This window comes from Bufo gargarizans, chromosome 4 (assembly GCF_014858855.1).
Source record: "Bufo gargarizans isolate SCDJY-AF-19 chromosome 4, ASM1485885v1, whole genome shotgun sequence".
Lineage (NCBI taxonomy): Eukaryota > Metazoa > Chordata > Amphibia > Anura > Bufonidae > Bufo > Bufo gargarizans.
Window position 1 is genome coordinate 267,126,386 of NC_058083.1, and position 14,288 is coordinate 267,140,673.

The 14,288-nt window shown below is 45.8% G+C and overlaps 1 protein-coding gene across 2 annotated transcripts in view; it reads left to right on the forward strand.

Moving 5' to 3' along the window:
- Positions 1–14,288, forward strand: part of DOP1A (DOP1 leucine zipper like protein A) — a 106,529-nt gene that overhangs the window by 28,082 nt on the left and 64,159 nt on the right. The window contains exons 11-14 of one of the 2 annotated variants that reach the window (XM_044292397.1): positions 1,035–1,154; positions 1,541–1,655; positions 5,715–5,744; positions 7,241–7,474. In XM_044292397.1, coding sequence (XP_044148332.1) covers positions 1,035–1,154; positions 1,541–1,655; positions 5,715–5,744; positions 7,241–7,474 — 499 coding nt within the window. The remainder of the gene's footprint in view (positions 1–1,034; positions 1,155–1,540; positions 1,656–5,714; positions 5,745–7,240; positions 7,475–14,288) is intronic. The other variant, XM_044292398.1, reaches the window with a different exon arrangement.

A 14,288-nucleotide genomic window follows, 5' to 3' on the forward strand; every position in this document is an offset into this window, starting at 1 on the left:
TAGGAAACCACTGCTAAGGACAGGCAACAAGCAGAAGAGACTTGTTTGGGCTAAAGAACACAAGGAATGGACATTAGACCAGTGGAAATTTGTGCTTTAGTCTGATGAGTCCAAATTTGAGATCTTTGGTTCCAACCACCGTGTCCTTGTGCGACGCAGAAAAGGTGAACGGATGGACTCTACATGGCTGGTTCCCACCGTGAAGCATGGAGGAGGAGGTGTGATGGTGTGGGGGTGCTTTGCTGGTGACACTGTTGGGGATTTATTCAAAATTGAAGGCATACTGATCCAGCATGGCTACCACAGCATCTTGCAGCGGCATGCTATTCCATCCGGTTTGTGTTTAGTTGGACCATCATTTATTTTTCAACAGGACAATGACCCCAAACACACCTCCAGGCTGTGTAAGGGCTATTTGACCATGAAGGAGAGTGATGGGGTGCTGCGCCAGATGACCTGGCCTCCACAGTCACCAGACCTGAAACCAATCGAGATGGTTTGGGGTGAGCTGGACCGCAGAGTGAAGGCAAAAGGGCCAACAAGTGCTAAGCATCTCTGGGAACTCCTTCAAGACTGTTGGAAGACCATTTCAGGTGACTACCTCTTGAAGCTCATCAAGAGAATGCCAAGAGTGTGCAAGAGTGTGCAAAGCAGTAATCAAAGCAAAAGGTGGCTACTTTGAAGAACCTAGAATATGACATATTTTCAGTTGTTTCACACTTTTTTGTTATGTATATAATTCCACATGTGTTAATTCATAGTTTTGATGCCTTCAGTGTGAATCTACAATTTTCATAGTCGTGAAAATAAAGAAAAATCTTTGAATGAGAAGGTGTGTCCAAACTTTTGGTCTGTACTGTATTTATGTGGGACAGAAATGAAGACCTGTATCGGCTGCCAGTCACCTGTCAGCTTAACCTTCTAATGTACCATGCCAGCACCTATTACATGTCGCCCCAAACCCCCTGATCCTAAATGTTTTTTTTTTTTTTGTAATACAAATTAATCCTAACCATTTTATTTGTTTTGTTAAGTAAACTGCGGGAGAACAAGAGGACGGCAGAGCTCATTAAAACAGCCAACCTTTTATTTAACTCCTTTGAGCCGTATTACATGTGGGATTACATTGCACGTTGGTTTGAAGAATGCTGCAGGTAAGTCTTTTATTGAACACAGCTCCACCACTTTATTTGAGTTTTTATTCAATATCGCTCAGGCTGTACAAATGATTTATTACAGCTCAATGGGTTTTAGTCCTTTAGGCAGTTCAGCTGTGGCGCCGACAAACTGTTGATATTTTCCTTCCTCTTTGTCTAGCTTGTTTCAAATGTCATGTCTTTGTAGGACATACGGTCCCATGTAATGTATTTTATTTTCATAAAAGTTCATGTTTCAATATCTAACTGAATTGCACCTTCAACTTTTATTGTGTAGTCTGAGCTGTGGAAATGTCACACACATGTAAATGACATTTACTTTCTGTCAAAGAAGAATGGGTAGGTATGGGCTGATTTGTTTTTTATTGTATTGTTTCTTTTAGGCGGGCGCTACATGCCAGGCTTCAGCCTTCATCTAGTGACGGCAGTAATCAGCCAGAGTTACCACTTATCAGTTTCTGCTTGCTGGTGGATTTCTTGCTAGACATTGTGTCTTTGGTAAGAATGTCTATATTTTCTACATAAAGGGGAATAGGGTAATTGAGGTCACTCTGCACCATGACCTTACCTTCGTATAAAAAACACTTTATGCAGGTAATGCAGAATGCCTGAAGAAGGAACTGTCCCTTTTTGAAAGAATTTCTTTTTAAAGAAAGCCCCTCACCTATCCTGACATGTCTTAGTAATTACTTGAATTCCCCATGAAATAACGTTTCTGGTGCACCTTTTCTTATAACTCTGTGTTGTGCGCTTCTTCTATTTCTCCTCCAGTTGGTAATGCCCAGTTGTCAGTTTATTTATAATTTGGTAGGAGGAATAACTGAGGGATGGCACAACATAGAGTTCTATGAAAAGATGCTCCAGAACTGTTAATTATTTAAATACAATTTTATTTTTTTAGACATGTCCAAAGTAGAAAGGATCCTGGGATTCAACAGATTGAAAGAAAACATCAGTTATCCCATCCCATGAACATTACATGCAACATATGGACCTTCATAGGGGTCTTTTTAAGCATGGTAAACTCCTGACCATTAGATGCCAGATTTAATACTGTCTACTTAAAGGGTTTTTTCCTCTGGATAGGTCATCAGTATCTGATCCGGGGGACTCCAACACCCGAGACCGCCATTAAGCAGCCGTTCGAGAAGTCATTGGCGCTTGCAGTAGCACCACAGCCTTCTCGCTGCTTTCCCTAGGTCGTGATGTCACGTTTATTGGTCACATGGCCTGGACGCAGCTCATCCTTTTATAGTAGTGAATCGGGCTGAGCTGCGATACCAAACACAGCTGCTATACAATGTACAGTATACAATGTACAGTGCTGTGCAGGGAGAAGGCGACGGTGCTACTGCGAGCGCCGGTGCCTTCTCAAAAAGCTGATCTCACCACACAACTTTTCGTCTGCTACTTGGCAAAAACCATTTGTCCTATACTAAATCGAGTGTGCGGATTACAAATCCCAAGTCAGAATTGTTGTAACACATCATAAAATTTTGCTATGCATAAGTATGCCTAAATGAATTAGGCACTTGGAAAGCATTGAATAATTTTGAACAGAACGAGTTTTACTCCAACAATTACCTGATCTACATCAAAGTTTGCGTAGTAAACAGTGTATGAAAATGGAATGGAATAATTCAATTTCTAAAAGTCTCGTTCTTCATTTTAAAAGTCGTATTGAGCAGGGCCCAGTACTGTTAAAATTGCTTCAGGCATCTGCTTTTGCGGTTGTGAACGCAGTAGTCCCCCATCAGGTTGGGATTCCAGCGGCCTTGACACCTGTTCTCCATTGTAGAAATATCTTTATGGAACTGCTCTCCATGTTCGTCCCTTATGTGTCCGAAATTGGGTGGGAAAGTCAAGATGGGAATGTAAGAAATGCACTTTCAATGACATTCGGCAGCCAAGTTGTTCATATGCTGTAAGCATGTTGTCTACTAATTCAGCATTGTTTGCAGCTTGTCTGTTCCCAAGGAAGTTCTGCACTACTAGCACAAATGCATCCAAGGCTGCAAGACGCACTCGCTTTGTCAGATTCTTGCACTGATCATAAGTAGTGTATTTGCCACATATGTAGCAGAAATTGTCTGGATCGTTAACACATTTGCGTTTATCCATCTTAAGTTTCAAAACTGATAGCACTATAACAGATCACTTTATCAAAATCTGTCCAGCTTGCCTTATATACTTACTGCTGACATCAGCCTGAGTGCGTCTGAACAGGTCTGGACATGTCCATTGGAATATCTCCAATATAATGCAGTAACATTATAACTGATTAGGCTTTGCATGTATAACTTAACCCTTTAAGGACCTCCGCTGTACATGTACGGCGGAAGTCCAGTCGCCAAACATGGCGCCCGCTTGCATGTGCAGCGGGCGCCATAGCCGCGGGGTTTCTGCTATTTTAATTAGCAGAGACCCGCGGCACATGTATGCGATCAGCCATAAGGCTGATCGCATACATTTTCCCTTTCAGATGCCGTGGTCAAATGTGACCACGGCATCTGCGCAGTCCGGAAGCGGAAATCACCCACTGCCGCTCCGGTAACAGCGTTCCCCGGCTGAGATCAGGTAACCTGTTACATTGATCTAATAGGCTGAAGCCTCAAGCAGGCTTTGGTGCTTCTTAGATGACTATACCAATACAGGCTACTAGGTGGCAGCCTTGTATTGATGTAGTGCAAATGAAGTGTTCAGTGGTGTCTATATAGACATCAATGAACACAATAGGCAATCTAATGATTGCCAGTTATTGTCACCCAAGGTGACTTAAAAAAAGTAAAAAAAAAGTTTTTGCAAATATTAAAAAATAAAAGTTCAAATCACCCCACTTTCCTTAAAATAAAAATACTTAAACAATAAAAAAATAAACATCATGGGCATCGCCGCGTGCGAAAATGCCCATACTATTAAAATATAACAATATTAATGGCATACGGCAAAAGGCGTAATGGGGGGAAAAAAAAAGCCAATTTGCCATTTTTTGTCACATCTTCAACTACCCAATAATTTATTTTAAAAAAGTGATCAAAAAGTCGCACACACTTCAAATTGGTATCACTGATAAGTACAGATCGTCCCACAAAAAATGAGCCCTCGCACAGCCCCATACACAACTACAAAAAGTTAGAGGTCAGATTATTGTTATAAAAAAAAATAATGTTTTCCTCAAAGGTTTTAATATTTTTTTCAGTATTAAAACGCAAGAAAAATTATACAAGTGTGGCATTGTAACCGTCCTCACCTGGAGAATTAAAATAACAGATCAATTTTACCGCATAGTGTACAGTTTAGGGCTCTTTCACACTTGCGTTGTCCGGATCCGGCGTGTACTCCACTTGCCGGAATTACACGCCGGATCCGGAAAAACGCAAGTGTACTGAAAGCGTCTTCAAAATGCTTTCAGTGTTACTATGGCAGCCAGGAGGCTATTAAAGTCCTGGTTGCCATAGTAGTAGCGGGGACCGGTATACTTACAGTCCGACTTTAGCGTCCCGGCAGCCATGGTAACCATTCAGAAAAAGCTAAACGTCAGATCCGGCAATGCGCCGAAACGACGTTTAGCTTAAGGCCGGATCCGGATCAATGCCTTTCAATGGGCATTAATTCCGGATCCGGCCTTGCGGCAAGTCTTCAGGATTTTTGGCCGGAGCAAAAAGCGCAGCATGCTGCGGTATTTTCTCCGGCCAAAAAACTTTCCGTTCCGGAACTGAAGACATCCTGATGCATCCTGAACGGATTTCTCTCCATTCAGAATGCATTAGGATAAAACTGATCAGGATTCTTCCGGCATAGAGCCCCGACGACGGAACTCTATGCCGGAAGAAAAGAACGCAGGTGTGAAAGAGCCCTTAAAAATTAAAAAAAACTTTATCAGAATTGCCTTTTTTCCCAATTTAACCCATATGGAATTTTTTTCCCGCTTCCTACTACATGGTATGCAACTATAAATGGCGCCATTACAAAGTACAATTGTCCTGCAAAAAAAAAAGCCCTCATAAGGCTATGTGAATGGAAAAATAAAAAAGTTAGGACTATGGGAAGGCGGGGAGTGAAAAACGAGAACGCAAAAATGGAAAATCCCAGGGTCCTTAAGGGGTTAAAATCTATACGTGTCAGGCAAATTCCGAGTTCATATTTGTAATTGGCGCACTCATTTTAGTATAAATCACATGCTTTTCTCTCAGACCTGTGGAGGTGCCGGGAGTCGGACCCCACTACCCATCTAGATGATAGGTCATCAGTAAATATATCCCCGAAACCCCTTCTAAACCATTTGGGATGACCATTGAAAATCAATTGCAATTGACCCATTGACTGTCATCTGTAAGACATGTAGTGTTAAACTTTATGGAAGACTGTCAAAAGCCACCCATTGCCTGGCAGCAGTCACCAGTCTTGAATGCAGATGGTATTGTTGGGGGACATCTTGTGTTCCTGCTGTTTTTATAATGTGCAATGAAGCCACGCTATATTCTGTCTGCATTGTGCAATGTATTAACCTGAACCTACTCTTTCCATTCTTTAAATCTTTTGTTTTCCTTTCCCAAGCCTACTAGAAGTATGAGAGTGATATGTCAGGTACTGTATGCCGCCCTGTTTTCCTTCTTTCCTTCCTACCTGTGCAGACACTAGCCCATCTGTACCTGTGCCTATATTTTAGATACATTTGTGATGATGTCTTCAGTACTCAGCAACTTTGCTTCAGTCTTAAATGGGCTATAGGGGGCTTCCATAGAGTAGGTCAGAAATATCAGGATCTCCATGATCAGGAGCCATGGCCCTCAGGCCAGCGCTTGGTCCCTTTCCTTGTCTACCAGACACAACTGCATACATTTTGGAGCACCTCTATCTGGTACTTTAACAGCTGAATGGGACTAAACTGTAATACCAGGCATAGGAAAAACACCACAGTGAAGCAGCATTCGTCTGGTCCCCTTTAGCCAGCAGATCGGTGGGGGTGCTGGTAGTTGGAACCCTACCTCTGTGATATTGATGGGCTAGCCACCATTAAAGTCCCAATGGACCTTTAAGGGTGTAACGTTCAGTTGTTTGGCTGGAGATTTTGTTATTATAATTTCTTATCCATCAGCTATGTATAAAATATAAGTATTAGTAAATCAGAAGTGGGAACGAAACTCACACTTAATAGCATTTTTCTATCCCACTGCTAACTAAGTATTTGCAAAATTGAAAACTGGAGTGAGCTGCTCCCATATTGTCACTTCTCCAGTGGTTTCTCAGCAGCTGACGACAAGCTGTCACTTTGTTTGTAACACTATGTGAAAGTGACATTTGTTTAAAAAAGGTGCTAAGAAGTTATTTCAGAACTGGCACAGCAGATGCTGGGGATCAAAATTGTGAAACTGAAATTCCCAACGACATCTGTGGAACTGGGGCCTCTGTGAACCCATCATGACTAGATACGGTGGCCTTAGGCTACTATGAAATTGCCTTTGTCTATAGTTGTCAGGGAATGAGCATCAGTGAGGAGCTTTGCATCCAACCAGTCACTGTATTAAAATGGGACATAGCTGATCATTCATGTTATAGCGGAGCCCTATGCGGTGGTAATAATGCCATAAAACATGATTGGTAATGATTTTCATTATGTGCATTGGTTCTGGGTAGCTTAAAGTCTCAAGCAGCAATTCACATGGACAATATTTGCAATTTTGGCAATACCTTAGTGTATTCTTCCTCGACAACCTGAAAAAGACTGCAGGAAGCTGGCACATATATTGGATGGTATCATGCCGTGGATCGAAAGCATTACGCTAGGTCCTACAAGGTAAAGCCCTACAAATATCAGACAGATATTGTCCATTTGGAACTGCATTGAAGACTTCATTGCTGCAAGGCGCCATGGAAGGGATAGTCAGCGGTTACTGCAGTATTGTGCAATGTAGCTGCCTAAAGGGTTCATTAAATAGGTTATTATAGTGTTTGATAGTAAACTCTCTGAAAAAGAGATGTTTGAGACTTTTGTTTTTGAGGTTCCTGATTCTACTCATTAGAATGTAACTTGCTGAAAATCCATGTAACCATCAGTCCCATCTTTTCATTTTCCTTCTCAGGAGACTTATATCGAAATTCAGACCGAACATCTGCCTCAGCTGCTCCTCCGAATGATTTCTGCCCTAACCAGCCACCTCCAATCTCTGGACCTCAAAGAGCTGACCAATTCACTAAGGCTTTGCTCAAAAATCCTCAGCAAAGTGCAACCTCCGCTTGTGTCTGCAGGCAGCGGGGGCACATTCCAGCTTCCCGGTGGGCAAAATGGCTGCAGTAAAGACAAGGAGGATAGGAAGGTAAGGCTTGTGTTCTGCATAAAGAGCATATACTGCTTCTAATGCTGTATTCAAGGGCTTGTTTGCGTTAAATAAAAATTCAAGTAGCAGCTGTAAATGATCTAAAAGGACAGCTTAAAGGGAACCTGTCATGTTGAACTTGGCGTTTGAGTTGCAGGCAGCATGTTATAGAGCAGAAGGAGATGAGCAGATTAATATATAGTTTTATGGGAAAAGATTCAGTAAAAACTAGATTTTTGTACTCGCCGTAAAATCTGTTTCATTGGGGGACACAAGCATTGACCATGGTTATAGCCAGTGGTGTATCTTGGTTTTGTGCTACCCTAGGCGAGACTAAACTCTGGCACCCCCCTAATATAAATTTGACCCACCCCTTCCTGTCAAAGCCAAACCCCTTTCTCTCTAAACCCCACCCCTTCCTATGTGCCATCCACAGATCCCCTCCCCTAAATAGTGCCATCCACAGATCCCCTCCCCTAAATAGTGCCATCCACGGATCCCCCTCCCCTAAATAGTGCCATCCACGGATCCCCCTCCCCTAAATAGTGCCATCCACGGATCCCCCTCCCCTAAATAGTGCCATCCACGGATCCCCCTCCCCTAAATAGTGCCATCCACGGATCCCCCGCCCCTAAATAGTGCCATCCACAGATCCCCCTCCCCTAGACGGTGCCATCCACGGATCCCCCTCCTCTAAACGGTGTCATCCACGGATCCCCCTCCCCTAAACAGTGCCATCCACGGATCCCCCGCCCCTAAATAGTGCCATCCACAGATCCCCCTCCCCTAAACGGTGCCATCCACGGATCCCCCTCCTCTAAACGGTGTCATCCACGGATCCCCCTCCCCTAAACAGTGCCATCCACGGATCCCCTTCCCCTAAACAGTGCCATCCACGGATCCCCTTCCCCTAAACAGTGCCATCCACGGATCCCCTTCCCCTAAACAGTGCCATCCACGGACCCCCTTCCCCTAAACAGTGCCATCCACGGATCCCCCTCCCCTAAACAGTGCCATCCACGGATCCCCCTCCCCTAAACAGTGCCATCCACGGATCCCCCTCCCCTAAACAGTGCCATCCACGGATCCCCCTCCCCTAAACAGTGCCATCCACGGATCCCCCTCCCCTAAACAGTGCCATCCACGGATCCCCCTCCCCTAAACAGTGCCATCCACGGATCCCCCTCCCCTAAACAGTGCCATCCACGGATCCCCCGCCCCTAAATAGTGCCATCCACAGATCCCCCTCCCCTAAACGGTGCCATCCACGGATCCCCCTCCTCTAAACGGTGTCATCCACGGATCCCCCTCCCCTAAACAGTGCCATCCACGGATCCCCTTCCCCTAAACAGTGCCATCCACGGATCCCCTTCCCCTAAACAGTGCCATCCACGGATCCCCTTCCCCTAAACAGTGCCATCCACGGACCCCCTTCCCCTAAACAGTGCCATCCACGGATCCCCCTCCCCTAAACTGTGCCATCCACGGTTCCCCCTCCCCTAAACAGTGCCATCCACGGATCCCCCTCCCCTAAACAGTGCCATCCACGGATCCCCCTCCCCTAAACAGTGCCATCCACGGATCCCCCTCCCCTAAACAGTGCCATCCACGGATCCCCCTCCCCTAAACAGTGCCATCCACGGATCCCCCTCCCCTAAACAGTGCCATCCACGGATCCCCCTCCCCTAAACAGTGCCATCCACGGATCCCCCTCCCCTAAACAGTGCCATCCACGGATCCCCCTCCCCTAAACAGTGCCATCCACGGATCCCCCTCCCCTAAACAGTGCCATCCACGGATCCCCCTCCCCTAAACAGTGCCATCCACGGATCCCCCTCCCCTAAATAGTGCCATCAACAGATTCCCCCCCCCCTAAATAGTGCCATCCACAGATTCCCCCCCCCCCCTAAATAGTGCCATCCACAGATCCCCCCCCCCCCTAAATAGTGCCATCCACAGATTCCCCCCCCCTCCCCTAAACGGTGCCATCCACAGATTCCCCCCCAAACGGTGCCATCCAGATTCCCCTCCCCCCCCCCCCAAACGGTGCCATCCACAGATTCCATCCCCCCCCCCCCCCCCAAACGGTGCCATCCACACAATCCCCCCCCAAACACGGTGCCATCCACAGATTCCCCCCCCCCGACGCTTACAGGAGAACATTTAAAAACAAATCAGTAACCTTAACTTTATTCATTGGTGATGTCTTTACTGTATACATTACTCTGTCTTTCAGCTTCGGTAACAGCAGGCAGTGCGGGCGGGCGGCGCTCACTCACTGACGTCACGCTCCTGCTCCTCCCACTAGGCGGCGCAGGCGCGTGACGTCAGTCAGTGAGTGAGCGCCGCCCCGCCCGTACTCCCTGCTGTTACCGGAGCTGAAAGACAGAGTAAGGTATACAGTAAAGACATCACCAATGAATAAAGTTAAGGTTACTGATTTGTTTTTAAATGTTTTCCTGTGAGCGGCGGGGGCCCTGTATATTCTAACCCCCAGGCAAGCGTCCCCGTCACCATGGGAACGCCTGGGGGTTAGAATATACCATCGGATCTTCTGAGTATACCGGAGGCAGATAAGACTGATGGGACAAGGGGCAAACAAGGCATTTTGCCTCCCCATTGGCAACTGCCGCCCTAGGCAAATGCCTTGTTTGCCTCGTGATAGATACGCCACTGGTTATAGCTGTAAGCTCCTCCCTATTCAGCTATATCCTTCCTACAGGGACTAAGCTAAATCAGTTTAGTGCAAAAGCAGTAGTAGAAGCCAGACATAAGAAAATTACATAATGTACAAACCCAGAACCAAAAAGGCCCATAAACAAAAACGGAAGAGAAACAGATTTTACGGTAAGTACAAAAATCTAGTTTTCTCATCCGTCTTAGTGGGGAACACAGGCTTTGACGATGGGAGATTTACAGAGCAGTCCCTGAGGGTGGGCTTAACTACAACCTCCCTGCCAATCGGAGAACCGTTGTCTGCAAAACTCTACGCCCCAAAGAAGCATCAGAAGATGCAAAAGTGTAAAACTTGGAAAAAGTATGCAAAGACGACCAGGTCGCCGCCTTGCACACCTGAAGGGCCGAAGCCCCATGATGCACCGCCCAAGAGGCCCCCACTGCCCGAGCCGAATGAGCAGTCACCCGGAAGGGCGGGGACCCGGACCTTAACGTGGTACACTTCCACAATAGCCAAACGAATCCATCGGGAAATGGAAGTCTTTGACGCCGCCAGCCCTTGTCTCGGTCCCTCTGGAATCACGAACAGGGAATCCATTCGCCGGAAAGATGCTGTCTGGGACAGATAGACTTGAACGGCCTGTACCAAATCCAGAGTATGGAGCGACTGTTCTCGAGGATGAGACGGGTCCGGACAAAAGGAAGGGAGAATAATCTCCTCATTTAGATGGCATGTCGACACCACCTTCGGCAAGAAAGAGTGCACAGGGCGAAGGACGGAGGATCAGGAAGGGTGACCGACATGACAGAGCCGCAAGTTCCGACACGCTACGGACAGCGACAGCGCAGCGACACCTGCTGCAAAGGCTGAAACGGAGAAGATTGGAGAGCGTTGAGCACTAGATTAGAATTCCAACGGAGGACGGAAAGGGGGCGCAGCATTCCCACCCCCTGCAGAAAGATCAGAACCGCCGAAAGCAAAGCTAAATTTTGCTTAAAAAGAATGGTGAGAGCATGCTCTTTAAGAGAGCTGGGAGCCAGCCCCGGGTCCATGCCCAACTGCAGGAAAGCCAAAAGTCGTGGCAAGGAAAAGCGAACGGGAGACAGCGGTGGTAGTCCGGTGGTAGATTCTGTAAGACGACGACTTCCTTGCCCGAATCATGGTCCAGACCACCGCATCCGAAAACCCACGAGTTTTCAGTATGGTAGCTTCAACAGCTATGCCGTTAAATGTAGCGACCCTATATTCGGTTGGAAGATTGGCCGCTGCAACAGCAGGTTCCCCCGAAGAGGAAGACGCAAAGGTCCGTCAGCAAGAAGGGCGACTAGGGATGCGTGCCACACACTGCGCGGCCAATCTGGGGCCACGAGAATGACGGGCAGTCCCTCTGACCTGATCTTCCGAAGAAGACGCAAAATGAGAGGAAGAAGCGGGAGCATGTAAGGAAACGTGAACAGTCTCTACGGGATCACCAGTGAAAATGCATGCCAGGGCCATGGGGTCCCTGGACCGCGCAACTAAGTCCTCAACCTTGTTGATAAAGCGTGAGGCCATGAGATCCACATATGGCTGACCCAACCTCTCGCAGATGGCCCAAAAGATCTGCAAGTGAAGAGCCCACTCGCCGGGATCGAGACACTCCCAGCTGAGCAAGTCTGCGATTAAGTTGTCGACGCTGGGTATGTGAACTGCCGACCGTGTCGGAACATGTTTCTCCGCCCAGCTGAGAATCTGCCGTCTCCGCCATGACTGCTGGGCTCCGGGTGCCGCCCTGGTGATGTACGCCACCGCCGTGGAGTTGTCGGACTGCACCCGCATCGGACAACCCCTGAGATGGTCGGCCCAATGTCCCTGTATCGGCGAGGTACCGGAGTACACGCCCGCAGGGGGTGCAACTAAAGTTGACAAAATAAAATAATAAAGCTCAGCAAAAAAAGGAAGAGACCACTGTGGTACTCAGCAGAAGATAGCTGAGTATAGCATTTAGGAATTATAAAATAAAACAAAACAAGGATGACAGACAAATTTATAAGATTAGGCAGAGAGAGGCCAAACAAGTTATAAGAGCTTCTAAAGCACAGGCAGAAGAGAAATTAGCTCAGTCAGGGAAAAAAGGAGATAAGACATTCTTCAGATACATAAATGAAAAAAGGAAACTAAAACAAGGAATTACCAAATTAAAAACAAAAGAAGGAAGGTATATGGAAGAAGATAAAGAACTAGCTGACTGCCTCAATGAATACTTCTGTTCAGTTTTTACAAAGGAAAATGAAGGAGAAGGACCTCAGTTAGGAAAGAAGACTAATGAATCTTTTGATGCATTTGTCTTTACAGAGGAAGAGGTTCTAACTAGTCAACTGTCTAAAATTAATACAAATAAGTCACAGGGGCCTGATGGGATACACCCAAAGCTATTAAAAGAGCTCAGCGGTGAACTAGCAAAACCATTAACAGATTTATTTAACCAATCACTGGCAACAAGAGTCGTCCCAGAAGATTGGAAATTAGCAAATGTTGTGCCCATTCACAAGAAAGGTAGTAGGGAGGAATCGGGCAACTATAGGCCAGTAAGCCTGACATCAATAGTGGGGAAATTAATGGAAACCATACTTAAGGAGAGGATTGTGGAACATCTATAATCCCATGGATTGAAAGATGAAAAACAGCATGGGTTTACTTCAGGGAGATCATGTCAAACTAATCTTATTGATTTTTTTGATTAGGTGACTAAAACAATAGATGGCGGAGGTGCAGTAGACATCGCTTATCTAGACTTTAGTAAGGCTTTTGATACTGTCCCACATAGAAGGCCTATCAATAAAGTGCAGTCTTTGGGCTTGGACTCCCATATTGTTGAATGGATTAGGCAGTGGCTGAGGGACAGGCAACAGAGGGTTGTAGTCAATGGAGTATATTCAGACCAAGGTCTTGTTACCAGTGGGGTACCTCAGGGATCTGTTCTGGGACCCATATTGTTTAATATCTTTATCAGCAAAATTGCAGAAGGCCTCAATGGTAAGGTGTGTCTTTTTGCTGATGACACAAAGATTTGTATCAGGGTTGATGTTCCTGGAGGGATACACCAAATGGAAAAGGACTTAGGAAAACTAGAGGAATGGTCAAAAATCTGGCAACTAAAATGTAATGTTGATAAGTGCAAGATAATGCACCAGGGACGTAAAAACCCAAGAGCAGAATATACAATCAGTGATACAGTCCTAACCTCAGTATCTGAGGAAAGGGTTCATTATTTCAGAAGACTTAAAGGTAGGCAGACAATGTCATAGAGCAGCAGGAAATGCTAGCAGAATGCTTGGGTGTATAGGGAGAGGAATTACCAGTAGAAAGAGGGAGGTGCTCATGCCTACAGAGGACTAGTGAGACCTCATTTGGAGTATTGTGCTCAGTACTGGAGACCATATCTCCAGAAGGATATTGATACTTTGGAGAGAGTTCAGAGAAGAGCTACTAAACTGGTACATGGATTGCAGGATACAACTTACCAGGAAAGATTAAAGGACCTTAACATGTATAGCTTGGAAGAAAGACGAGACAGAGGGGATATGATAGAAACTTTTAAATACATAAAGGGAATCAACAAAGTAAAAGAGGAATGAATATTTAAAAGAAGAAAAACTGCTACAAGAGGACATAGTTTTGAATTAGAGGGGCAAAGGTTTAAAAGTAATATCAGGAAGTATTACTTTACTGAGAGAGTAGTGGATGCATGGAATAGCCTTCCTGCAGAAGTGGTAGCTGCAAATACAGTGGAGGAGTTTAAGCATGCATGGGATAGGCATAAGGCCATCCTTCATATAAGATAGGGCCAAGGGCTATTCATAGTATTCAGTATATTGGGCAGACTAGATGGGTCAAATGGTTCTTATCTGCCGACACATTCTATGTTTCTATGTTAAGACCTGCAGGAAAAAAAAAGCAAGTCAGGTTCTCCTCCTACGGACACTAGACTAAAACTGAATAGCCTAGTGGTAGCTGGGCATATACCCATGGTACTGTGTCCCCCAATGCCATTAACGAGAAACCTGTATTTTATTCATTTAAGGCTACTTTCACACTAGCGTTCGGGTGTCCGCTTGTGAGTTCCGTTTGAAGGCTCTCACAAGCGGCCTCGAACGC